The sequence below is a fragment of the Oncorhynchus kisutch genome, linkage group LG4 (assembly GCF_002021735.2).
Source record: "Oncorhynchus kisutch isolate 150728-3 linkage group LG4, Okis_V2, whole genome shotgun sequence".
Taxonomy (NCBI): Eukaryota; Metazoa; Chordata; class Actinopteri; order Salmoniformes; family Salmonidae; genus Oncorhynchus; species Oncorhynchus kisutch.
This window is the reverse complement of record NC_034177.2, coordinates 30,781,718-30,809,370: the sequence shown is the minus strand read 5'-3', so window position 1 is coordinate 30,809,370 and position 27,653 is coordinate 30,781,718. Positions and strand designations below refer to the sequence as shown.

Genomic DNA, 27,653 nt, shown 5'->3' with positions numbered 1-27,653 from the left:
CCCCCTTGGGGAGGGTTTTCTTTGTTCCCCTTGGCTTAGATTGGGAGTGTTACGTGTGTCCATAAACAAACATTTGAGAAAGTAGATCTAAGGAACTTGTCAGAGACTAGGAGAACTAAACTGACATGATGGACAAGTGTGTCAGGAAACGTATTATTATCCCACGATAGTCTGGTCCGGGGCTCACATTAAGCATTCAAATGTATTAATTAATAGTTTTTCATGTGCTGGGGGTGGAAAAAAAGCAATACAATTACATATCGGGATATTATTTTTGATTGTATATCAAATAGTTTTGACAATATCACAATAGTATTTTTTGCGCTAGTTTGCTGTACCTGCACAAGAATTCCAGTATTTTTCCTTCATAGCTTGTTTTCTTCATAGCTTGTTTTCTATCTACTTTTTAAATAGGGAGCAAAATAGTTATCAGCACTTTTATTTCCATGACTGATCAAAAGTTATTTTTATCATGGCTCTCTCTTGTTCCTCTGCAGCAGCAATATATTTGGAACATCGAATCGTAATAATCACAGTATCGAATCGCAATACATACCGTATCGCCACCTAAATATTGTGATAATATTGTATATTATTCCCAGCCTTAGTTTTTTCACAACCAGGTTAATTACAAATATTTTTTTAAGAAATTGCATATTTTGTGATGATTAGTATAATTATTGTATTTTTTTGGGGGGGGCTAGGGATAAGGATTATTATACTCCAATGACTTTCAATACTTATGTTGTCTTACCCCTATACAATAAGTGTCAAGATTTGAATTATAGGTTTATGTTTATTTAAGCTAGTCTTGAAAGCTATTGGACTACACCAGAAACATGTATTTAAATACATGGTTCTGGATTAGCCTACTGTAGTTGATTTGGAATGTTGCCATACCTTTTACCATAACAACTAAATAATACCAGGTAACTACAATTATTTGCTTCCATCCTTGAAGGATTTTACTACAATAAATGAATAGGCAGACTTACGTTGGCCAGAATATTACCCATTCATATTACCTGCTCTTGAATAGGCTCTATTGAATACCGGCCTTATTGTGAGTTCAGAAGGAGTAATATATTATTTATCAGATGGACTAAAGCCTTTGTTGTTGCTGCCAAAGTGAGTAAAAAAAGCCAGGGAAATCATTTCATTTGACAACATGTTTCTGACCTAACCAGGACAGATTTGCTTGAAGTCTATGAATATGCCCTTTTAGTATTTTAGTTCATATGTTCCAAGGATGGCTTACTCTTTGTAACTTTAATCGGGGTCATACATTGAAATCCCTCTGTGTTGTAGTTCCTCCATAGGCTGTGGTTTCTGTGGTGCGTCTGATTTTGCGCCTCACTAGTCCCTAATGAATGTCAGTCCAATTTATAGAATAAATTCCACCAGACTTGTTTCTCATTTACAGTCTCTCAACCAATCATCCCTCTTTATTGTACCAAACAGCATTCCTTTACACCCGATAAACATACAAACTCTTACTCTCTCTAAATGTTTAACCCAGCAGTCTTGTTGTGGTTTGTCACTCCTCTCGTACATGCTGATGCTGGTTTAGATTACTTAACTTTGTTTACTCCTCACAGGTTTTTTTTTGCAAGTTTATGTCTTAGTCATGGTCCAAGATGAAATGCATGTACGGTAGTGTATGTCTGCCCCGGTCACTCCATCTGTTATTTTGCGTGATGGGCAAACCAGTTTGAGGCTGTCCTGTGTCACACCCATAATGAACTCCCAAGTCAGTTGTTCCCCAGCGTCTGTTGGAGGGGCCAGAGGATCGGGGCTTTCCCCTCCTCTGTATCCCCTCCTCCCTGTCTTTGTGTCTAATTAGAGTGGCTGGTGGGAGGTAACTACAAAGAGATGTCCTGCTGGCCCTCCCTCTCATCCCAAAAGCACCTCTGTCACAGACACAGGAATTAGCAGCTGCCTGGCCTTCTGATTAGCTGGGGTAATAATGGTCACCAGGGGTAATAATTGTTTAAGATTCCTCCAGCTGTATAATTCAGTTTGGACTCGGCTGTCTGTCCTTGCCCCCTCACCTTTCCTCAAGTCTTCAGTCATGTTGGGGGTTTCTCTCTAGAATAAATGAGCCCCTCATCATATTACACTGACATCAGAGTGTCTGCTCCTGAGTGGCGCAGTAGTCTAAAGCACTGCATCTCAGTGCTAGAGGGTTCACTACAGACCCTGGTGCGATTCCAGGCTGTATCACAACCGGCCATGATTGGGAGGGTCATAGGGCGGCGCACAATTGGCCCAGCATCGTCCGGGTTAGGGTTTGGCCAGGGTAGGCCATCATTGTAAATAAGAATTTGTTCTGAACTGACATGCCTAGTTAAATAAAGGTTAAATAAAGGTTAAATAAATAAAAGTCTGGCAAGCAGGGGGTGACAGGATGCAGACAGATCTCACACTGCTTCATAGGAACATGGAATGGGAGATTAAGTAAGATGTATCTTTGTCTGTCATAGTGCTGTGTTTCAACATTTTGGTTTTCATTCGGGACCGAGTGTTGAGCCTCTATCAACAGGCAGTCACTGTCACCTTGTTTCAGTGTGTACAGCCACTGTCACCTTGTTTCAGTGTGTACAGCCACTGTCACTAATCATATACAAACAGACTTTCTGTTGCCTCTCCCTGATGTGGCTTGTTGAAAAGATCTATCAAATGCAGATGTTGTGACCATGACTTTGGTACCAGAAGCCTGTTGGCTATATGAAATAATCATTTGGCAACAATAGATACAACAGTTACTACATCACGCATCCTATGGAGATCTCACCTTAACGTTGTTATACAGTTCCCAGCGTGGTTCAAGGGGTTATTTAATGAACAACAGCTTTATTGTTTCCCTGTATGACTTAGTTACTGTACCTGAAAAGTAAGTTCCAGAGGGTTCAGTTTAATATGGCGTGTAATTCCGCTGTTCTTGCAATTTGCTCTCTTTAGTTCTTGCAGTTGAAATGTTATTCTTCATTGATCTGGAACAGGAAGGCCTATTATTCCTGCTCTGCTCTACTGCCATCCACAGTACTGAGGCAGCAGAGTATAAAGTCTTATAGCTAGAGAAACGCCACAGAGAGGACCACTCACTGAATACTGTACGGTTTCCTGCACCGATAACACCAATAGCCTAGATCTGATGGTGTGCTTTTGCGAAATGAATGATTTATATCTCCACATCAGCAGATAGGTCTCCTCTTGGTCCTCTCTGGTAGGGATGCCATGGTTATTGCAGACGTAGACTGCCTTAAGATGTTGCCTAAAATGATTGGAGGTTAATCCTCTCCACCCATTCTTCTTCTTTTCCATCGCCACAGCAGATTGATCTGTCAAGCTGCCAAGGCAGACGCAGCCAAGATGTCCCAGTCTGGCTTTAACGTCAGACAGCCAGGACTGGGCAGGTCCCAGTTAACTCCCTTAGAAGACCATTTGATTACTACCATGAAAGAGCTGCCTTTTTCTCATTTAGCCCAGAAGCTTTCAGATGGGCGTGTTGATGGGTGAGTTAAGAGTGGGTTAAACCCAGCTCAGTGCTAGAGACCATCGTAATTTAAGTATGAAGAGTGTTGGTAACCTCCACAAAAGGAGGTTGGTCTCTTACAAACAGAATACAACCACACACGGTGCTGATTGGACCATTGGAGAGATTTCTATAATCCTCAGTGCAGGAGCTTTTCTGGTGTGCTTTTCAGTGTGTTGGTCCAAAATACTTTAACCCTAGCCGAGTTCAGTGTTTACTTGTCACCGGATCCTGAGGACTTGTGCCTTGGCACTCCATGTGAGTGACAGATGAAGGGCTTATATATAATTTTGCAAAGCGCTTCCTCAATGTGTTCAGGCTTGTTGGCAAACTCCTTATCTGTGGAACAAAAACACGTTGAAGTGCTTGGATATAGAGGCTGTCACACTACCTGGGAGACGGTGACCTCATTAGGTGTAGAAGCAACCTCCAGTGTACCTCCGTCCGTCCTTGCGTGATGTGGTGAGGTGTGCACCCCCCTGGCTGTTCCGTCCGTGTGAGAAAAGCCCTCCATCAGCACCCACTCCTCCCCTGATGCCCTGCAGCCCCTATCCTCCCGGTCGACCCAGGCACTAACATGCCTGATAGCAGCCGCTTGCTCTGGGCTTCGGAGCTGTTGATTTATGGGACTGTGTAGCTGCAGCAGCATCTGACCAAATGCCAAGAGCTCCGACTCGTTTCTCCTATCCTAACAGCAGGGCACGGCCCTCTTCTTATTTAGGGCCTGTTTGATCGCTAGATCTATGACTCACTCTATGGACCACTGTATTGTGTTAGACTAAACATGTTGATCAGTTTAATGATAATTGTTTACTATACATTTTAAATCCCATGTGCTAGCCTCAGCTGGGTGCACTACATCGGTCAATTCAGCATGTATCCAAGACTCTTATCTTGATTGATGATTTTCTTTAGTAGTTTTTGTTTGATTTCTCAGTTATTTACTTGTCTAGAGTCTCTCCTCGGCCTGTGTTTGTGAGCACAGACCACCCTGGTTTTGTGTGTGTGTGTGGAGTTCTGCAGAGTAACTGTCCTCCACTGAGACTTGGCTGGCGTGGGGGTGGAGCTGGGGTTGTGCACTTTTGAGATTTAACAGGAATGCTTTGGGGATCGCTGTGTTTTTCAGATTTCACTCCCAACTCCCCTTTGGAAGTGGGAGGTGAGGGGAAAAGAGCCGTTGGGTCCTCAGTGAGAGCAACGTGATACCCTTGTCCATCCGGCTCCCTGTTACCTGACTGCGGTTCTTGTTCTCTCCCTCCACAGAACAATGAAGATCAAGTGGCATTCCAGGTGGGAGGGGGACTTTCTACTCTAGAACAGATTCTGCAGGTAGTCACTGCAACCTCCACCCCCACCGCAGTCTCACGCATTCCAATCAAGTGAGTTCCAGCTTTTACATTCAAATACAGCTAACCTAGTCTCCACACACACTTGTCTTTTGATACACTTTCTATTCAGATTAGAGGGTTTTACACAAACTACAATATATATATATATACAAAGTATGTGGACACCCCTTCAAATTAGTGGATTTGGCTATTTCAGCCACACCTGCTGCTGACAGGTGTATAAAATTGAGCACACATCAATGCAATCTCCATAGGGAAACATTGACATGGCCTTACTGAAAAGCTCAGACATTCAACATGGCACCGTCATGAGATGCCACCTTTCCAGCAAGTCAGTTTGTTGGATTAGTGCTGTTATTGTGAAGTGGAAAAGTCTAGGAACAACAACGGCTCAGCCGCCAAAGTGGTAGGCCACACAAACTCACTGAACGGGACGTCGAGTGCTGAAGCGTGTAGCTTGTAAAAAATAGTCTGTCCTGGGTTGCAACACTCACAGCCGAGTTCCAAACTGCCTCTGGAAGCAATGTCAGCACAATAACTGTTCGTCTGGAGCTTCATGAAATGGGTTTTCATGGCAGAGCAGCCGCACACAAGCCTAAGATCACCATACTCAATGCCAAGTGTTGGCTGGAGTGGTATAAAGCTTGCCGCCATTGGACTCTGGAGCAGTGGAAACATGTTTTCTGGAGTGATGAATCACGCTTCACCATCTGGCAGTCCGACAGGCTTTGGCGGAAGCCAGGAGAATGCTACCTGCCCGAATGCACAGTGCCAACTATAAAGTTTGGATGAGCAATAATGATTTGGGGCTGTTTTTCATGGTTCAGGCTAGGCCCCTTTACTTCCAGTGAAGGGAAATCTTAACGCTACAGCATACAATGACATTCGAGACTATTCTGTGCTTCCAACTTTGTGTGGCAATAGTTTGGGGAAGGCTCATTTCTGTTTCAACATGACTATGCCCCTGTGTAAAAAGCGAGGTCGATACAGAAATGGTTTGTTGAGATCGGTGTGTAAGAACATTACTGGCCTGCACAGAGCCCTGATCCTCAACCCCATCGAAATCCTTTGCGATGAATTGGAACGCCGACTGCGAGCCAGGCCTAATCGCCCAACATTGGTGCCCGATCTGCTTTTGTGGCTGAATGTAAACAAGTCCCTGCAGCAATTTTCCAAAATCTAGTGGAAAGTCTTCCAAGAAGAGTAGAGGCTGTTATCGCAGCAAAGGGGCACCAACTCCATATTGATGCCCATGGTTTTGGAAAGAGATGACGAGCAGGTGTCCAAATACTTTTGGTCAAGTAGTGTATAATGACACTATGTTTTAATACAAATTGTTCATGAAGGGTATGTGGCTGCTGCATGTGGCTCTGTGAGGGTCATCGTCATTGGTCATAATGCATCTTGCTGACCTCTCGTGATGTCACCTCTGCTGAGACAGCTGTGAGGAAGTGTACGGGATGTCAAATTACTCCATTTACTTTGGCTGGAACCTCTACGGTCCCCATACAATACAACTTCATGAATCCATTGAAATTGACATTTTGTATTTTTTTTGTCCTTTTTCCATCCCCATCCCCATATTCCCATACTCTTCACAACCAATATCCTGGCCTATTGCTGCTCTCATGAGTCATGAGCCGACATTTCACTGTCTGTCGTCCAACCGGACCTCCACTTAAAACCCATGAGCCTTATCAGCTGCTGTGTAAGCCTCTAAAGACATGTTCCACACTCTGACCTCCGTGACGGCTCTCCTCTGTTTACAATTTGTGATGTTTTTGCAATTGCGTAAAGTGAGTGAGGTAACCTCAACCCTTCCTTTTATTTCTCTGTTTATAGTGCTCGTATCTCAATCAATACTTTCAGAATGGATCATGAATAATAATGCAACCTTTTTAGAAGGAGAAAGGGATTACATTTTGGTCATCTATTTTGTGTTCATTCTTTTCTGTTGATATACAGAAAGGCCATGTGTCTAATCCATCAGAAGGACTCTGTCGTGGTTTTGAGTTGTGGGTCTGGAGTTAGTGTGGCCTGCCAGTAGATAACCTCGGAGAGACCGCCATTCTCACAACACTGGAACTCTCTAATGGACTGGAATGGCCTCTCTCCTACACTCATTAGCATTTACTGTTTCCCAAACCTCTACTAATGGACAAATGCTTCTTATATTTCTAATGCTTTTAAATATGGCCATCTCGTGTTTATAGATTTTAAAAAAAATAAAAAATGATTCACTCCATCACTAATCCTGGAGAATTTGAAGCAGACTTCCGTATCGTGAGGAATTTTATTAACTTAAATTGGGTGGACAGGTTTTTACTTGTAGGTAGCTAGGAGTCTTTTGCTCACAATTGGACTGTTTCTTCTTGTTGAAGCGGGAGACTACACCCACACTCACTGTTGTTCCTACGCTTTGAGACAGCCACTTGACGTACAGAGGAAGAGGAGTTGAATAAGATCAGAGGTACTTCTTTCATCCTCTGCCGGGCTCCTAGTCCAATCCAGAGCTGAAGTGTGCCATGTCTAGTGACAAAGGAATGGCCTCCCTGTTACCTTCTTTCAGGACTCAATTACCACCTTGTCTGAACATGTTGAAAATAACTTCTTCAGATCTTCTAGAAATATACATAAGACTGAGGACAACTTTCAAGCATGAAGGGGCAGGTCACTCCTGTGGGGTCATCACAAATAGGAATGTTAGAATGTAACCTTCCTAAAGTAAAGCTCAAGAAAGTTATCCAGTTCTGTTGACAGTTCTTAGTATGTGTTCCACTTGATAAAGTGGTATTATATGTTGAATAGTACATAATAACAGTATATTCATGATGTTACCAGTTGCAAAGCAGACAACGTGTTGCCAGTTCCTGTCTACCCAGCACCTGTGGGCTCAGGTTGTGATAGGCTAGCTGTCTTTGGGCTGTCTCTGCTCTCTCTGTCCTCCATGCTATAGAGTAGAGTGCTGCCTCAGGCCTGGGGTTGTTGTTGGGCCCCTGAGAGCTATGAGCTTGGGTCAGAACCTCTTCCAGAGCACATCAATCCGGCCCCTCAGACATATCTCACCGTTGCCGCTTGCTATAGGCCACCCTCTGCCCCCAGCTGTGCCCTGGACACCATATGTGAACTGATTGCCTCCCATCTATCTTCAGAGCTCATGCTGCTAGGTGACCTAAACTGGGACATGCTTAACACCCCGGCCATCCTACAATCTAAGCTTGATGCCCTCAATCTCACACAAATGATCAATGAACCTACCAGGTACAACCCCAAATCTATAAATACGGGCACCCTCATAGATATCATCCTAACCAACTTGCCCTCCAAATACACCTCTGCTGTTTTTAAGATCTCAGCGATCACTGCCTCATTTCCTGCATCCGTAATGGGTCCGCGGTCAAACGACCACCCCTCATCACTGTCAAACCGTCCTTAATAAAACACTTCAGCGAGCAGGCCTTTCTAATCGACCTGGCCCGGGTATCCTGGAAGGATATTGACCTCATCCCGTCAGTAGAGGATGCCGGGTCATTCTTTAAAAGTGCCTTCCTCACCATCTTAAATAAGCATGCCCCATTCAAAAAATGTAGAACCAGGAACAGATATAGCCCTTGGTTCTCTCCAGACCTGACTGCCCTTGACCACCATGAAAACATCCTGTGGCATTCTGCATTAGCATCGAATAGCCCCTGTGATATGCAACTTTTCAGGGAAGTTAGGAACCAGTATACACAGCCATTTAGGAAAGCTAATGCTAGCTTTTTCAAGCAGAAATGTGCATCCTGTAGCACAAACTCAAAAAAGTTCTGGGACACTGTAAAGTCCATGGAGAATAAGAGCACCTCCTCCCAGCTGCCCACTGCACTGAGGCTAGGAAACACTGTCACCACCGATAAATCCACTATAATTGAGAATTTCAATAAGCATTTTTCTACTGCTGGCCATGCCTTCCACATGCTACCCCTACCCCGGTCAACAGCCCTGCACTCCCCACAGCAACTTGCCCAAGCCTCCCCATTTCTCCTTCACCCAAATCCAGATAGCTGATGTTCTGAAAGAGCTGCAAAATCTGGACCCCCTACAAATCAGCCGGGCTAGACAATCTGGACCGTCTTTCTAAAATTATCTGCCGAAATTGTTGCAACCCCTATCACTAGCCTGTTCAACCTCTTTCGTATCATCTGAGATTCCCAAAGATTGGAAAGCTGCCGTGGTCATCCCCCCCTCTTTAAAGGGGGAGACACTCTAGACCCAAACTGCTACAGACCTATATCTATCCTACCCTGCCTTTCTAAGGTCTTCGAAAGCCAAGTTAACAAACAGATTACCGACCATTTCGAATTCCACCGTACCTTCTCCACTATGCAATCTGGTCTCAGAGCTGGTCATGGGTGCACCTCAGCCACGCTCAAGGTCCTAAGTGATATCATAACCGCCATCGATAAGAGACATTACTGTGCAGCCGTACTCATCAAATCAAATGTATTTATATAGCCCTTCGTACATAAGCTGATATCTCAAAGTGCTCTGCAGAAACCCAGCCTAAAACCACAAACGGCAAGCAATGTAGGTGTTGAAGCACGTTGGCTAGGAAAAACTCCCTAGAAAGGCCAAAACTTAGGAAGAAACCTAGAGAGGAACCAGGCTATGAGGGGTGGCCAGTCCTCTTCTGGCTGTGGCGGGTGGAGATTATAACAGAACATGGCCAAGATGCTTCTCTGATAGAGTTCAGTGTGTCATATCGGAGGGCCTGTTGTCCGGACCTCTGGCAGTCTCTATGGGGGTGCCACAGGGTTCAATTCTCGGGCCGACTCTCTTCTCTGTATACATCAATGATGTCGCTCTTGCTGCTGGTGATTCTCTGATCCACCTCTACGCAGACAACACCATTCTGTATAATTCTGGCCCTTCTTTGGACATTGTGTTAACTAACCTCCAGACGAGCTTCAATGCCATACAACTCTTCTTCTGTGGCCTCCAACTGCTCTTAAATGCAAGTAAAACTAAATGCATGCTCTTCAACCGATCACTGCCCGCACCTGCCCGCCCGTCCAGCATCACTAATCTGGATGGCTCTGACTTAGAATATGTGGATAACTACAAATACCTAGGTGTCTGTTTAGACTGTAAACTCTCCTTCCAGACTCACATTAAGCATCTCCAATCCAAAATTAAATCTAGAATCGGCTTACTATTTCGCAACAAAGCATCCTTCCCTCATGCTGCCAAACATACCCTCGTAAAACTGACCATCCTACGGATCCTCGACTTTGGCGATGTCATTTACAAAATAGCCTCCAACACTCTACTCAACAAATTGGGTGTAGTCTATCACTGTGCCATCTATTTTGTCACCAAATCCCCATATACTACCCACCACTGTGACCTGTACGCTCTCGTTGGCTGGCCCTCACTTCACTCTCGTCGCCAAACCCACTGTCTCCAGGTCATCTACAAGTCTCTGCTAGGTAAAGCCCGCCTTATCTCAGCTCACTGGTCACCATAGCAGCACCCACTCGTAGCACGCGCTCCAGCGGGTATATGGTCACCCCCCAAAGCCAATTCATCCTTTTGGCCACCTTTTCTTCCAGTTCTCTGCTGCCAATGACTGGAACGAACTGCAAAAATCACTGAAGCTGGAGACTCATATCTCCCTCACTAGCTTTAAGCACCAGCTGTCAGAGCAGCTCACAGATCACTGCACCTGTACATAGTCAATCTGTAAACAGCCCATCCAACTCCCTCATCCCCATACTGTATTTATTTATTTATCTTGCTCCTTTGCACCCCAGTATCTCTACTTGCACATTCATCTTCTGCACATCTACCATTCCAGTGTTTAATTGTTATATTGTAATTACTTCGCCACCACGGCCTATTTATTGCCTTAACTCCCTTAATTTATCTCATTTGCACTCACTGTATATAGACTTTTTGTTTATTTTTTTTCTACTGTATCATTGACTGTATGTTTTGTTTATTCCATGTGTGTAACTCTGTGTTGTTGTATAGGTCGAACTGCTATGCTTTATCTTGGCCAGGTCGCAGTTGCAAATGAGAACTTGTTCTCAACTATCCTACCTGGTTAAATAAAGGTTAAATTAAAAACAGATATAAAATAAAAAATCAAGCCCACACTCATAGTAGTCCTGTACATGGTTAAACATGTATTACACCCACATTCATTATATATAAACACACACCTTTACAATATGGGGGAAATGTAAGGGATTCAGGGCAAGGGATGGGAATATTGGGAGCCAGTGATGAGATTCAACATAAGGACATCGCCCGTCTGTCCACTAATCACTGTTGTTCATCTGGGTGGCTGTATGGCGTAATGGTCGGCGTCTGTGAGATAGACGCTAACCCCAGCGCTTGCTACATTATCTGTTTACAGTAATGCTGCCGTATTGATCACCTCCTCTCAGATAAGCTGAGTGATTTACAAAAAAGTCAACTGCCGAGTCGGAGATGCTTGGGTAATATTACCCCCCTGGGAGGCCCACTCCTACTTGTTACCATTACATTAATGAGCTAATTCCTCTGAGGCTCGGCTAATGTCCCTGTGTAACCCTGTGGCCACTGGATCCATGTCTAGACGAGCAGAGTAACAACTCTCATTAACATCAATATAACACAGTATATATGATATACCAGAGATTTTTACCTGCAAAGTCATCCATAAACCAAACGGTCTTATGTGTGTAGATGATACTTAATTGTTCTCCACCTGGATTACCTTTATCACACGCTTTCTGCTAAATTTGCATATTCAAATCTCAAGGTGAGGGAGTATTTTTGAGAAAAAATAAGCCTGCTAGTTGAAACAGAAAACAATATACATCCATTGTTGGAGGAATTTTAACAATGCTCTCTCAAAATTGAAAGGCACTTGCACATTTGAGCTATCTCTGCAGCAGGTGCATGGCAACAGTTGAATAAGATGAGAAAAAAGAAGAAACCCACACATTGCTCTTGCTAGTATCACTGCTCTTTGAGCTTTACGTATCTTCTTCAAGGCCTTGCAAGTGTGAGCCCTACTCTGTGTGAATGTGTTTTCTCTTTGTGATTCTGAGTGGAGAGTGTGTTGTGCTCCCTTGGGGAGGAGGGGGCAGAGCTGTCTAAAATAAGCTGTAAATGATCACAGATCCTCACCAGGCAAAACCACAGCTTTGCTCTCTCTGCCTCTGGAGACACTTATCTTCAGCATCATTATTATTATATGTTGAGGAAATGTTTTGCCCCAGTCTGGAGGTGTGGTTAGATGGGGGGGGGGTAAACGGAGGTGCCGTTCTGGCCCTGTTTTCATTCTTTATTAGCACATCCTTCCTAACTTTGGGGAAATCCCTGCATGATTTAATTAGCAAAAGCAAAGTTTCCACATCACTACTTTAACAAATCTGACACTTCTCAGATGTGTAATTCTGTCAAGGAAAGATGGATACAGTCTTCAAGTATTCCAACCTTGTGTCAACTACTGTGTGTTTATGGGACATGTCCCTGTGTCTCCCAGTAGGGGTCACTGGGGAGTAGAGGAGGAGAGGGACAGGACTGGGGGGAGTTTCTCCCAGTGATGTCTGGGCTCAGCACAAGAGAAGAGAAGCGAAGCTAACATCAGAACAGACAGACTGACCCACCCGAAGGGCTGAAGAGGTCATAACTTTTAGAGTTGTATTTGAGAGAATCGGGAGAGGACACTTGATGATACAATTCAGTTTGACTGTGGTATCTGGTATCTGTTTTATCTAAGTGTCCTCTCTGTTCTACCACATTGAAAATGAAACAGGCTTATTTTTAAGCTTTTTAGTTTTAGAGAGAGGTCTTAACTCCCGAGAAGGCTCTCGAGTGGCGCAGCGGTCTAAGGCACTGCATCTCAGTGCGAGATGCGTCACTACAGACCATGGTTTCGATTGTATCACAACCGGCTATGATTGGAAGTCCCTATAGTGGTGCACAATTATCCCAGAGTCGTTAGGGTTTGGCCGGGGTAGGCCGTCATTGTAAATAAGAATTTGTTCTTTACCAACTTGCCTAGTTAAATAAAGGTTAAATAAAATGAATAAAAATGAATAGTCCAGTGACACTGCTATGCTAGGACACTGCATGTTAAAACACTCTTATAGTTAGTTACCCACCTCAGTCACATGACTGAGTGTATGCTGTGTAATCAAAGCTGCTACCTTAGGTTTCATTTCAGGATGTCGTTATATGGTGTGAGTGTGTGATGCATGAAGGCTCATCAGATTACTCCCAGTTCATACCCAGCTAGTGTGGAACGTCTTGGAAGCACTCAGGGTATCGGAAAGATCAACAGAAGAATCAAAGGAAGTGTCATTTAGATAGCAGTGAATGAAGGGATTGTTTGACAGCACCAGGAAATGGATTTGCTCCTCACCTTGTATTTTGGCTTAGGGTTAGTTTTCTTTCCATGAACACACATTTTCCCTGTTGAAAAGCAGGGGTTCAACCTGATCTGGAAGTTGGTCAGATTTCTGCAGCATTGCCATGGTCAGGCCTGACTGGGCACATAGGAAAAGCACTGAGATGTTGGGAAACGTGAGCTTGAGGTTCAGGTGGAACGATCTCCTGCTTGATAACCCAGTAACAAAAGCATAAAGAGTCTTTTACATGGATGATGTTCTATTATCTTTGCAAGAAGGGACGACTTCTGAAAATTGGAAACATTTACCTGTAAGGGGAGTCTACCTGCTATTTTCCCAGTACCCAAAACTATTGTGCAGTTTCTGTTGTGTTTTGTTTTCTGTTGTGTCTTGAGCCCTAAGTGTTTTCTGGGATATTGGGGCAGTACTATACTGCGGGGGGTCCTGACCTTTGCTCTAATTTTTCCCTTCCCAGCCATCTGTCTATCAGCCCCTGGGATACTCTATGGATTCTGGGATGGTTTAAACTTAAGAGTTTTAATTCAGCCACAGAGATCAGTGACACTCCCAATCCCCCAGCCCCCTTGTCATGTCCAAGCCTGTCGGCCACCCACGGTGATCCCCACGGGGCTCCATGGTGTATGGTTGTCCCAAGGGGCTGGCCCAGAATACTGTGTGCTCTAGTCCAGTCTGTGTGTCTTTAGTCTCTATCTAGCCCTTTACAATAGCTCCTGTCTTGAGGTGGCTGTGTGTCTATGGCCTCATCAGAACAGGAGGGTGGTTTGCTGTGGCCGGCCGTCTGAGGTTAAGCAGTTTAGAGTAGGTGAGCAGATTGCACTGCTAATTATCTACATCTCTCCAGGCTTCTTATTCTTCTCTCTCTCTCTCTCTCTCCTCTCTCCTATTTCCTCTCTCTTGCTCTCTCTCCGCAACCTGTCAGTATGGGCCATCAGTGGAACCTAATCCCGCGTCTACAAAATAAGGTTTCATTAATCCCAGATTAACAATGTACCTGTTGTATCTCCCGCTGGGTGTAGTCTGGCGGTTGGTGCAGGCACCAAATCCTTGGGTCCGGCAGTCGTTGTGGCATGCTGTCGAATGAGCACCCAGAGCTGTGGAGGTATGCTGCCTGTTAGGATGGACTGGCATACGTGGATCAACCAACGCCGCCTACATAGTGCATGGGTAACACGAGACGGAATAGCATGGCCCCTTACCAAATTGCTCCTCAAAATCTTTGAAATAGGCTGTCATCAAGGGGGCACAGCGACAGATTCCAGGGACAGGGATGATATCAGGTGTCATGCTAATTAAGCTCAATTAGGTGGGAGGGAGCTAAAGATGGATCACTGAGATTTCTCATTGCATGAGCTGCTGTAAGGACATTACTCAAACGTACCTCTGACAGTCGCCATTTGTTTAGCGGGCCTAAAACATGCCTGATTAGCTGTGTTACAAAGCAATTGCATGCTCATTACATGAGTAGTTAACTGAGTCGATTGTGAGAAGTCAGTGGAAGTTCATGACTCCAGATTTGACTCTGGTTGAGAGTGTGGTGATTAGGGTTGCAAAGCTACCGGTAATTAAGTTACCAGATTCTTCCGGCAATTAACAGGTAATCTATGTAAATCTATGGTATTTTTGGTAATTTTATACATGAATATATATATATATGTGTGTGTGTGTACATATACGTGTGTATACATGCATGTATGCATGCATGTATGTGTCAATATTTCTTTATTGTAAATGTTGGGCAGTTGTGAAAAAAAGTAAATAGTTAGAGTTGTGGAGTCAAATGAAAATAATACCATTGCTGATTGATTAGATATTTTTTTCATTAATTATTTTCTCTTGAACCATATGGTCTATCTACTAGAAACTCATGGACACCGATCTACTTTTTTTAATACTATATGATTTAAAAAAAAATATATATATATTTTTTTTTATGTGTGTGTATAGAATGTTTTATTTATTTTTGATTTATTATTCATATATAGTATTTAAAAAAAGATCTGTGTCCATGAGTTTCTAGTAGATGGACCATATGGTTCAAGAGAAAATAATTAATGAAAAAAAGAATTAATCAACTGGTATTATTTTCATTGTATATATAACTTACACCTTTATTTATTTCAGATATTAAACACCTAGTTTTCACTAAATTTATGGTTTATATTTAGGATAATGTTTTACAGCTTTGTCATTCTATTATTATAAAAAAATGTAATCATCTTATTTGATTATTGTATTTATTTTACATGTGACGAGGCCACACAGAAGGCCAAAGAGGATCATTTGAAGTACCAGAAAGGGCCACCAGATGTCTTGTGAAAAATTACATAAAATCCTTAAGTTACCACAATTCTTGTTGTTTACCAGTAAACGTTCAAAAGTTTCCTTTAATATACCCTCCTTTTGCAAACCTAGTGGTGATTCTAATGGGAATGGAATTGAATTAAAGACTAAAATCATCAATATAATGATTAATAGATGAACTGCTATAAAAGGAAATGTACATTCTATATAGTTAGATGGATAATTTTCAGCCTACATTTGCAATGTTAACTTGTACAGCAACATTTTCCTTTGGATCCATCTTGGTTTCTCTCACATGGGTTTCTTGTAGAGAATGGAAGCAGTCGACGGCTGTTTTTCTCCCTAATAAGATTAGAGTAAATAAATGAGGGATGTGCCCTTTAATCTGCTGGTTAAGAGTGGCAGCCACCTGGGGACTGGCCTCCCCCCCCCCCCCCCCCCATCTTCCTACATGGATAAAGACATTCTGGGCAGGGCAACCTCTACTTATACATGGTGAAGAAACAGGGTGCTATGGTTGACAGGTTTTTATGGACACTGTGAAGATGGTGTTTGCCTATTTCATGCGTTGCTTTTGTAACCTAATATTTACAAGATCTTTTTTAAATATTGACCTTGCCTTTTTTTTGTAAGGTTGTCGTTCATATTCCGTTTGACTGCTCTGATGCGATCCCTCTCCTCATAATTTGTATAACGTCTTATAGATTTCCCAGGCCTTTTCATGTCGAAGCTGTAACAGGATCAGCCCAACCCTGTCATTTGACCAGGTGACCTGACACCCTGCTATTGCGTCTTGTTTAATTCAATAAGGACACCTTACATTCCATCACAGTACCTGAAGGAATATTCATATGAAACTGACTTTCTCCCCACTGTGTCAGGCATAGGAATGACAATGGCTTGGTTTAATCTCTGTACGTTAATTGTTCTAGTTCTTTTCTATCTGCATTGTTAGTAAGGGCCTGCAAGTAAGCATTTCACTGTTAGTCTACACCTGTTGTTTACTAAGCATTTGATTTGATATGGACTTATTAAAAGCAGCACAGCATCAGACTGAGAGGAAAACTAGTATTTAATTCAATTGGTACAGTCTTTCTAATGATGGTGATATTGTGTCAGTGAAAAACGGACTTCTTGCCGAGTTACTCAATCATGGATCTGTTTTTTTTGGGGGGGGGGGGGGGGGGGGGGGATCAGTCAGGCAGGCAGCCCCAGTGCTGGTCGGCTGCCCAGAGAGCACAGTTTGGTGGGGTTCTCACGTTACTTCACTCTGGCCCAATAGAGGTTGTGTTATCATTCCACTCAACCATGATGGCTGTCTTGTCCTAACCACTCCATTTCAATACTTTTTGATTTGTTTTATTTTACCTTTGTTTAACTCGGCAAGTCAGTTAAGAACATATTTTTATTGACAATGACTGCCTAGGAACAGTGGGTTAACTGCCTTGTTCAGGGGCAGAACAACATATTTTTACCTTCGTCAGCTCTGGGATTCGATCTAGCAACCTTTTGGTTACTGACCCAACTCTAACCACTAGGCTACCTACCACTCCTTATAATATACTTTATATCAATATAACATAATGAGTGTGTTTTGGTGCTTGACACATAAACCGATGTCATTAAGTAGTGATTGGCAGAAACCGGGATCAACACACCAGGTGTGGTTTGTGTTTTCTCAGAAATGTGTTGATAAATGGTGGTGGAAAAGACCCAAACATTTTATTTGTCTAGAAAGCCCATACACATTATGGCATATGATACCCATACAGTAAGATGCAAGTTTTGGCGTGCTTAACCACTATTTGGAAATGTTCCCATAACTCACAATGTAATGCTTCTCAGATTATCACCACATTCTATGTCTGACAGCTTTACACTACATTGTCAATAGTGATATGGAGCAAATGACAGATCTGCCCACTAGCATATGAAACAACTGGAATATTTTGGTCACGAGGAAGTTATTGGCAGACCTATCCACCTAGGCCTACATCAGTCTCTGATATTTTGTCTCTATATGCCGACTAGGTTGGAGTCGAAATGCATTGCAGATGTGAAGGTTGCGGTAGATATCAAAATGTTTACCAGTTGAAATAAACATGGCCTACTTTAGAATAGGAAAGCCAGATTCCATTCTTCCTCAGAGCAGATAGGACACGCCACTCTGCTATTGGCTAAAATATACAGTTGTCAGAAAATATTAAGTGATGAAAGAAGGGCGAGGGGGAGCAGCAGTCAAGAGTAGAATGATTCATCAGGTATCTGTAGCATTAATCATCTCTGGGGCTTGTTTAAAGCAGACATAATACAGAGGCATGTTCCGCTCACTGCTCTGCTTTGTCTGGCTGTACCTTGGGGCTCTGAGCTGAAGAGCTGCTGAGAGGAATGGCTTTATCTCCACAGAGGAAACACTACAGGATCTGACTCCAGATTGGACTGCCCGGCACTGTGATTGCAGATTCCATCCAGCAGCTTCTCTGGTTATGCAGATCTCTTGTCTTATTACTGTCCCACTCTGGATAAGGAGTTGACGAGTGAGGTAGTTTCGTTGTAAGCATAAGTAGTAGTTAATATAACTGGGTTCCTGAATGTTGCTTTCCGTCTCTTGCTGTCAGTGATGTATATGCTTTCAACTCTGCCAAAGATAAAACAACCTTTTAAGGAACCACACATTTGGTGTAGTGCGTTTTGGTTTCTTGATCACTTGAGTCATGTCAATGCCCGTGATAAACTGCTAAACTGTATCTCGTGTTGTTTTGAATGAGCTGTATAGAGCGTAACATTCTGCCTTGAACTATTTAGTTTTACTTGTGACAAGTGATTCATCTTGTTCTAACCTCTTGTCTCTCTCTCTCCTCTCAGGTCTCTATGTGCGGCTATAAACACCTACTATCTGGCATGCTCTCGCTGCCACCTCAACTGCACATATGTTATCTTCAGCAACAAGATAGCCTTCCTCATGGACCTGCTGCTACATCAGCTTACAGTAAGTGTCCTTTCACCACACCATAGAAAACATCTCCTATTACTACCATTATTGATATGTTAACATTACTTAACATATATGTTCTCTCAAACAACACATATTATTTTAGCTTGAGCTACTAAAGTCTGTGTGATACTTATGAAGGTGACATGGCATGATCAGAACTGCAGCCAGTTTACCCAAGGACCAGGCTGTTTAAAGAATCCCTTCCATTGTCTCTGTAAATTCTCCTCCTGGCTACATGCAACACTTAAGTGCTGAAACTAGGACCTCATCACCAGCATTTGTTCCTTTCTGGCACTGTGTTAATAAAAGACAGAGAGAGACACACGCTACAGTATAAATCCTGGCCCAGCCACAGGCTTAGCCACGCAGATTAGGGAATGAGAGCGGGAGGGGAAAGAGCAGCCTGTCAGGGAGGCAATATGGCGGCTGGGTTACCTGTCAGCCCATATCCTTCAGCACTCTCTGAGACTGTAAACATCAGCCGACTCGAAACATCTAACGGTGGCGGCTGCACACTTCACAGAACCAGACGAGGCACAGACATGGCCTTTGCTACATGCATGAACTCTATTGGGGCTTCCTTTTCCAGTCCTGAGTTCCAATCCAAAGCTGTCATATTTCCTGAGGGCACAGAGGGGGAGATTAGCCTGTATGCTTCAGTTTATATAAAACATATTCCCACAGCTGCTCTGACGACTGACATGTTGAACAGCACAATGCTAACTTTTCAAGTTGTGTTGGATATTGACAAATATGGGGCCCATGAATAGTCCTTGTAAAAACGTGTGTACGTGCGTGCGCACGTGTGTTTGTGTTAGGAAGTGGGTGGGGGTAGCGGGTGCCGCCGTCGGTGCTTGTCCCTCCTTTTTAATTAGATTTGTGGAGAATGTTGGTGGATTTACTAACGCTGTCAGCATGCTGCCCTAACCATTAGTCTAAATGAGATGTTTTCAGACGTTTTACCTGACCATCTCCTTATTTCTACAACACACACACCAAAATGTCACTTATAGTGCCTTCAGAAAGTATTCACACACCTGGACTTCTTCCTCATTTAGTTTCAGCCTGAATTGAAAATGGATTACATTTAGGTGTCACTGGCCTACGCACCCATAATGTCTTAGTAGAATTGTGTTTTTTGACATTTTTACAAATGAATTTAAAATGAAAAGCTGAAATGTCTTGAGTCATTAAGTATTCAACCCCTTTTTTATCGCAAGCCTAAATAAGTTTAGGAGTAAAGATTTGTTAGCAAGTCATGGACTCACTCTGTTTCCAATAATAGTGTTTAACATATTTTTTTTTTAATGATTTCTGTACCCCAAACATACAATTATCTGTAATGTCCCTCAGTCGAGCTGCCAATTTCAAACACAGATTCAACCTCAAAGACCAGGGAGGTTTTCCAGTGCCCCGCAAAGAAGGGCACCTATTGGTAGATGGGTAAAAATAAAAAAGCAGATATTGAATATCCCATTGAGCATGGTGAAGTTATTAATTACACTTTGGATGGTGTATCAATACACCCAGTCACTACAATGATACAGGCGTCCTTCCTAACTCAGTTACCAGAGAGGAAGGAAACCACTTAGGGATGAGGCCAATGGTGACTTTAAAACAGTTGCAGAGATGTATGGCTGCGATGTAGAAACTGGGGATGGATCTAGAAGATTGTTGTTAATCTACAATACTAGCCTAATTGACAGAGTAAAAAGAAGGAAGCCCGTACAAAATTAAATATTCCAAACAACACAACTAGATGAAAGATTAATTCACCTTTTAGCAGGACAATAACCTTAAGCACAAGGCCACGTCTACCTGGAGTTGCTTACCAAGAAAAGGGTGAATGTTCCTGAGTGGCCGAGTTAGGTTTGTCTTAAATCTGCTTGAAAATCTATGCCAAGACTTGAAAATGGATGTCTAGCAATGATCAACATACAACTTGACACTTTTTGGATTACTGCATGATTCTGTATGTGTTATTTCATAGTTTTGATGTCTTAACTAATATTCTACAATGTAGAAAATAGTAAAAAATAAAGATAAACCCTTGAATGAGTAGGTGGTTCTAAAACATTTGAATGGTAGTGTATGTAAATGAGATATTTCTGAAAATGGTTGTCTAGCAATTTGACAGAGCTTGAAGAATTTTTAAAAGAATTATGTGCAAATGTTGCACAATCCAGGTGTAGAAAGCTCACCGCTGTAATTGCTGCCAAAGGTGCTTCTACATAGTATTGACTCATGGTTGTGAATACTTATGTAAATGAGATTTCATTTTCAATAAATTTGCAAAAAATACTAAAAACATGTTTTCAGTTTGTCATTATTGGGAATTGTGTGTAGATGAGTGTGAAAAAATCTATTTAATCCATTTTGTATTCAGGCTGTAACACAACAAAATGGGGAGTAAGTCAAGGGGTATGAATTCTTTCTGAAGGAACTATATCTAAAAGGGGAAATGCACTCTGTGCTCCTGTCACAGGAACTCCATACCTTTTTAGGATTGGGAATTGCCAGGGACCTAACAGTTCAACATTATCATGATACTTAGGTACTGGTACGATATGTATTGTGATTATCACGATAAAAAATGTATTGCGATACAATACTGTGATTTTATTGCGATTTTTATGATCCAAACCTATTGCTCACCATATGTCTGCTGCAGAGAGAAAAGAGAGCACATGAGAAAACAAGTTTTGATCTGTCAGTGAAGTAAAATGGCTAAAAACATGTTGGCTCACCATTTAAAAAGAAGCCAACTAGCTCTAGCTAGTGCTACCTACAGTACAAACCGATACTTTTAGCCAATTATCGATATATCATCCAAAATTAATATTGGGATATGTAACTATCTACCCCCCCCCCCATCACTAGTATCTTTGGTCTTTATATACCCTGAATCTCTCTAAAAATCTCTTTATTAATAAATGTTTATTGGAATATTTTTCAGATGCTTGTGCTCTTCTAAATCATACCAGAACTTGGAGCATACTGCTTCCTCTTTCAGCCCATATTTGTCTAAAGTGAGGTTAAGGGGAGCATTTAGTTAATCCCACAGATGGTTAATACAGAACCCTCCCCTATGTTAGCTCCAGTCCAGTGGTTTTCTCCACAGAGTCTCAGTATTCGGTTGGCTTTCTTTGTTACCAGAGAGGGAATACCTCTGAGACCTCTCATATGGTAGCAGTCTGGCACGGCAACAGTAACCATGTCACACTGATTGTTAACTACCGATTTATGGCACACAATGATGAATTATACAATAACACGTGTGTTGTTTATGGCATGGTGTATCAGGATTCCAACCAATACAAATGGCCTTTGCCGGTAAACAAAAGAAAGGGATATTTCCTCCGTCTTAATTGTCTGTGTTCTAGAAGGCAGGCTGAGGTTTAAATGACCAGGGCCCAGATTCACAAAACCTGCCATTTTTCCTTAACTATAGACTTTTGAAGAAAGTTAGTCAAAGTTGCTGTTCCTCAAAAACGTTATTGGAAATGTTTTTCCGCTGTTTATTATGTATCTCCTTAAGCAAAAAGTTGAGGAAATTTGATTCTTGAAAATTACGTTTTTGGATTTGTTCTTAAGTCCAAGAAGGCTAAACCCTTGTCTTAAATTCTGGGCAGTGAGAGAATAAGCTCATTAACTCAATTGAACATGTTTAATTCACTCTCAAACTTCATCTGAAAGTTTCAGTATTGATTTATTTTAAACATGTTTTGAACATGTTTTAAAACCGTAATCTCAGTAGGAAATATGCTAACATGATTTCCGTTGCTATCTAGATAGTTGTTGCTAGTCAACCGATTTCGCTAGCTATCTTAAAACTTTGAAGATATTTGAGAAGTTCGTAAGAATCATTTAAGATATTTTTGAGGAATTGCATTTACGAACCTCTTCTTTTTTTCTTAAGAAGCGTCTTATGTTTTTGCGGAATAAGTATTTTGTGGGGCCTCCTGAGTGGCGCTGTGGTTTAAGGCTCTGCATCGCAGTGCTATCTCTGCCACTAGAGATCCTGGCCGGCAGGGATGTTCTTGTCCCATTGTGCACTAGTGACTCCTGTGGCGGGCCGGGTGCTATGCATGCTGACGCGGTTGCCAGGTATATTATGTTTCCTCCGACACATTAGTGCGGCTGGCTTCCGGGTTAAGCGGACATTGTGTCAAGAAGCAGTGCAGCTTGGCTGGGTTGTGTTTCGGAGGACGCACGGCTCTCGACCTTGGCCTCTCCCGAGTCCGTACAGGAGTTGCAGCAATTGGACAAGACTGTAACTACCACTTGGATACCACGAAAAAGGGGTAAAAAAAATACCCCTTTTTTCTGGACCAGGGCTTTTGTTGAACTTTTGGGGGATACTGTGACTGCCTTGGGTATTGTCAGTTTTGCACTGTGATCAATCAATGTTGGTTTCTTTTTTGATAGAGGACTTGTCAAGCTGACAAGGACTTCATTTGGAAGGTATTCAGACCCCTTCCCTTTTTCCACATTTTGTTACTTTACAACCTTATTCTGAAAAGGGTTAAATAAAACATTTTCCTGAATCTACTCACATTATCCCATAATGACAAAGCTAAAACAAGTTTTTAGAAATGTTTACTAATACATTTTTACTAATAACTTATTACATAACTATTCAGACACCAATCAGGCCTTTATGGTAGTGGCCAGACAAAAGCCACTCCTCAGTAAAAAGTACATGACAGTCCACTAGGAGTTTGCCCAAAAAAGCCTAAAGGACTCTCAGACCATGAGAAACAAGGTTCTCTGGTCTGATGAAGACAAGATTGAACTCTTTGGCCTGAATGCCAAGTGTCACATCTGGATGAGACCTGGTTCATTCCCTACGGTGAAGCATGGTGGTGGCATCGTCATACTGTGGGGATGTTTTTCAGTGGCAGGGACTGGGAGACTAGTCAGGATCGAGGGAAAGATGAACAGAGCAAAGTACAGTGAGATCCTTGACGATAACCTGCTCCAGAGCGCTCAGGACCTCAGACTGGGGGCGAAGGTTCACCTTCCAACAGGACAACAACCCTAAGCACACAGCCAAGACAATGCAACAGTGACTTCGGGACAAGTCTCTGAATGTCCTTGAGTGGCCCAGCCAGAGCCCGGACTTGAGCTTGATCAAACATCTCTGGAGAGCCCTTCAAATAGCTGTGCAGCGACTCTCCCCATCCAACCTGACAGAGCTTGAGAGGATCTGCAGAGAAGACCGGGAGAAACTCCCCAAATACAGGTGTGCCAATCTTGTACCGTCATACCCAAGAAGACTTGAGGCTGTAATCGCTGCCAAAGTTTCTTCAACAAAGTATTTATGTCATTTTTTTATTTTGAATAAATATGCAAGCATATCTTAAAACCTGTTTTTGCTTTGTCATTATGGGGTATTGTGTGTAGATTGTTGAGGGGGAAAAAACAATTTAATCCATTTTAGGATCCGCTATAACGTAACAATGTGGAAAAAGTCAAGGGGTCTGAATACTTTCCGAATGCACTATACAATATGTGATACAAGCTTGTTTGAGAATGCAGGTATCGAGCTACTGGTACAGACTGGTCTGTGACATGGTGGAGGTTTAGAGCTCTTGACTGACCAGTCTTTTCCTCCTTCAGCTGTTCGTCCCAGATGAAGACCAGACCATATTTGGTCGCAGTGTAAACAAGCAGGTGTTTGAGGGACTGACCACCGGCCTGCTGCAGACCAGCGCCACTGTACTGAGCCTTCTCCGTCCCTATGTCCCTGACTGTGGCCGCGGAGATGCCCCTCGCATCATGTCACCAGACACCAAGACCTCCCCTATAGAGCCCTTCAACACCCGTGCCCAGGACCTCATCAGGTAAGCTCTTCCTCCTCTCTCTCAAACCACACACCGCTCTATTGGGGCCCTCCTCCCTTTCACTGTACCTCTCTCCCACCACCTCCTATGTCCCCCCTCCACTCTCTTACTGACAGGGTTGATGGGGGAACCACTGATATTATAACTTAGTTACTGTCAGAAATAGCCTACAAAATGTCAGCGCCCTTGGAATAGGTCCCAGTGTTTGTATTTGTTTCCTCCTTGCTCAGGGGCTTTCAGTGAGGGTGAGAGAGGTCGTCCTCTGGCATGTGTCCAAATAGTACTTTTTCACACATTCTGGATCAAAATCTTCAGCAAAGTAATAAGTCATTTTTTTACTTAGGGCAACATAAACAAAGAACACTCCTGGAAGTTTGCAACATCCCCTTGAACTTGGCTTTTGAGTAGCAAGGGCTATGGGCTGTCTCTCCTGGCACCGTGGGGCGGTGAGGAAAGGCAGGCCCGAGCCTTCAGGAAGAGTGGAGTCTTCCAACCATCCCCTCCCACAGCCAATGATTAATTTGACCAGAGCATCTGCACAGGCCCAACTCTCATACTATGTCCCAGTCGTAACCCAGGAGACAGGGGAGATCTTGAGGACAAATGGTGTCTAGTAATCCCTGCAAAGCAATGGACGATTTACCTCAACTGCCTCAAATTATGTATATAATGGTAGGGAGGAAATAAGATAAAAAAAGATGGTAGCTTTTGCAACACTTTTTCTCATTATGGTGAACTGTAGATCACACAGAAAGAGAACATCAGCATTCCGCTTCTACGTCTTAATTTCTTATTACCAATCACTCACCAGGCTTTGTACTATACTTATCTCCTACAAGTGTCAGAAATGTACAGATGTGTGTAGCGCATCAATTGTGAAACACAGGGGCAAGAACGAACACTAAACCGCTTTTCAAACAGACTATGGGTGAGCTCCTTTCAGCTTAGGTGAAGCTGTGGAAGAGGATAGTCATAGCATGTTGCCGTGGTTCAAGTGTCAGATGACCTTTTGTGGAGGTTTCACATTTTTTTAAATTACCTGACTGGAGAAGGCTGCCATTTTGACTGACAGTCCCAACAAAAAAAGGTATGCTAGCAAGTTAAGGGAGTAAGCTAAGCGGAGACGGAGAGGGAAAGGAATAGATGGATGCCTGTAGCGTAAAACAGTGGCTGGCTTCCTGATTCCTGACTGAGCTGTCTGGTACATCTGGGAGGTCTTGTGATTGACAGCTGAGCCTCCTTGTCTGTCCCTATGGTGGGTAGGGCTAAAGGAGGCTGAGCAGTGGTGGGAGAGGCATACCTTAGCCGTGAGGCAGCCACAGGTCAGCGGACAGTCGGGCCTGTCTCTGGGCTGGCACGGGGGCACAGCCACCCTCTAATGATGCTGTTACCAGTGATATGTGGCTGAGAGAGCAGAGGGAACATGGTCATGAGACCTGCCATTGGCAAGACAAATATCACAGTAATAACAGGGAGTACAGAGGGCGAGATCACATTTCAACTGTGCTGTCGGTGAGTTCCTATCAGTGAGGGCCTTTGTTAGGATAAAACATATTTCACCGGGACAAACTTCATTCATTGTGAAAGTTTTGTCGTTTGTAGTTTTGTTCATGTGGATTCACTCTTATCCTCCTTTTGTGTTTGTGTCCCTCCCTCAGCTATGTGGTAAACATGGGTCTGATTGATAAGCTGTACAGCTGCTTCCTGTCTGTCCAGGGCCCAGTGGACGAGAGCCCCAAGATGTCTGCCTTCCTCCAGCAGGCCACCGCTCTGCTGCACGCCATGTGTAAGCTGTGCTTCGCTGTGACCAGCCGGTGAGTGGCAGCAGTCTCCCTTCCTTTATGACCCTCCTCTCCAGACATCCCTGTGATCATGCACGGCTGTTCACAAGACTAATGACAGGAGTGACTCACCGTTGGATCTTTTAAGTCCGCCCGGCCATCCCATAAAGACTTGTTGTTGGAGCTCAAACAAAGACACTGCCTCCTTTTCAATCACACTCAGTGGTTTCCTTTAGTCTGAGCGCTGGCAAGGCCATCGTTACTGTTGATCGAGATAGGCATCTACTTGACCCCCGTGCTCTGTCACTCACCATAAACCCTTGCCTCCAGCACGCCAGGGGAAGCCCACCCACGTGTTACTGTGACCTGCCCCGAGAGAGGCTCAATGGCGCCGCTGACAGAGGCTAAGCATACAGACTGAGACACAATACCGACGAAGATAGCATGACCCTTAGTACAGGAATGCTGCCCTCATAGTTAAATATCGTCAGTGGTCATATGGGCACATTTTATCCCTTTAGTTTCTGTAGTGTCATTGTTTGAATTATAACAGAGGTATTTTAACTCTAAATTTTGCTGGTCTGTTGCCAAAACCTTACATTCTAGACGGGTTGCCTGACAACGTCACGAAAAGGTGTTTGCATCGTTGGGGCTGTGTGTGTTATGATTCTGAACGGTCAGATGGCTAGAAACAATGACAAAAAGCTGCCATGTGGGGAATATTAAGTGGCTCGTTTCATCTTGTTCTTACACCATGTCTTGTTTTGAAGTGTTTCGACTGATGACACGTCTACGCTAATATGGCTTAAATTCGCTAGCTAGCTAACCAACAACTGTAACAATGTATTTGAGAGACAAGTGCTTATTTTGTACATTTATTTATGTTTTCAATAAACATTTGGAGACAATACAGTTCCCATCTCAATAATCCTTTGGCGTTGACAGTTGTTTTGCCCAAACGTTGCACACGCATCGGTTTTGTTACTGAACAACCCATCCGTGTAGAAGTCTTTATCACATACTGTAGATGTTGTGACTGTATCGTTCCTGTGCCCACACTGTACTGCTTGTGTACCTCTCCTCTCCAGCTGCTGTGTGCTGTAACAGTGCCCAGCTGCTTCACACCAACACAGGGAGCACTGCTGTGACTGTGTCACTGAATATCTGTGAGAAAACACAGCGCCATAACCTCGCCACTTTAATGAGTGCACCGAGCAGTGTTGCGTAATAATCAACACCCTGCTAATCCAGTCAACTATCTCCATTCTTACCCTGTCCTCTGTGTGTTCAGGAGATTATACTGGAGAGAATGTATACCATAGTCCTGGAATATTTTTTGCCATGCCAGTTGCTGTGTCGAGGGGTTTAACTGGCATTAGAGACCATGTACTTGCAGAGCTAGGAATTCCCACACAGAGTTGTTGGCCAACATACAGTGGGT

The 27,653-nt window shown here is 43.2% G+C and overlaps 1 protein-coding gene across 6 annotated transcripts in view; it reads left to right on the top strand.

Moving 5' to 3' along the window:
- Positions 1 to 27,653, top strand: part of LOC109889365 (S phase cyclin A-associated protein in the endoplasmic reticulum) — a 97,260-nt gene that overhangs the window by 50,936 nt on the left and 18,671 nt on the right. For all 6 annotated transcript variants that reach the window (XM_031822784.1, XM_020480757.2, XM_020480756.2 and 3 more), the window contains 4 exons: positions 4,799 to 4,914; positions 18,456 to 18,579; positions 24,208 to 24,431; positions 26,090 to 26,245. In XM_031822784.1, the coding sequence (XP_031678644.1) occupies positions 4,799 to 4,914; positions 18,456 to 18,579; positions 24,208 to 24,431; positions 26,090 to 26,245 (620 nt within the window). The remainder of the gene's footprint in view (positions 1 to 4,798; positions 4,915 to 18,455; positions 18,580 to 24,207; positions 24,432 to 26,089; positions 26,246 to 27,653) is intronic.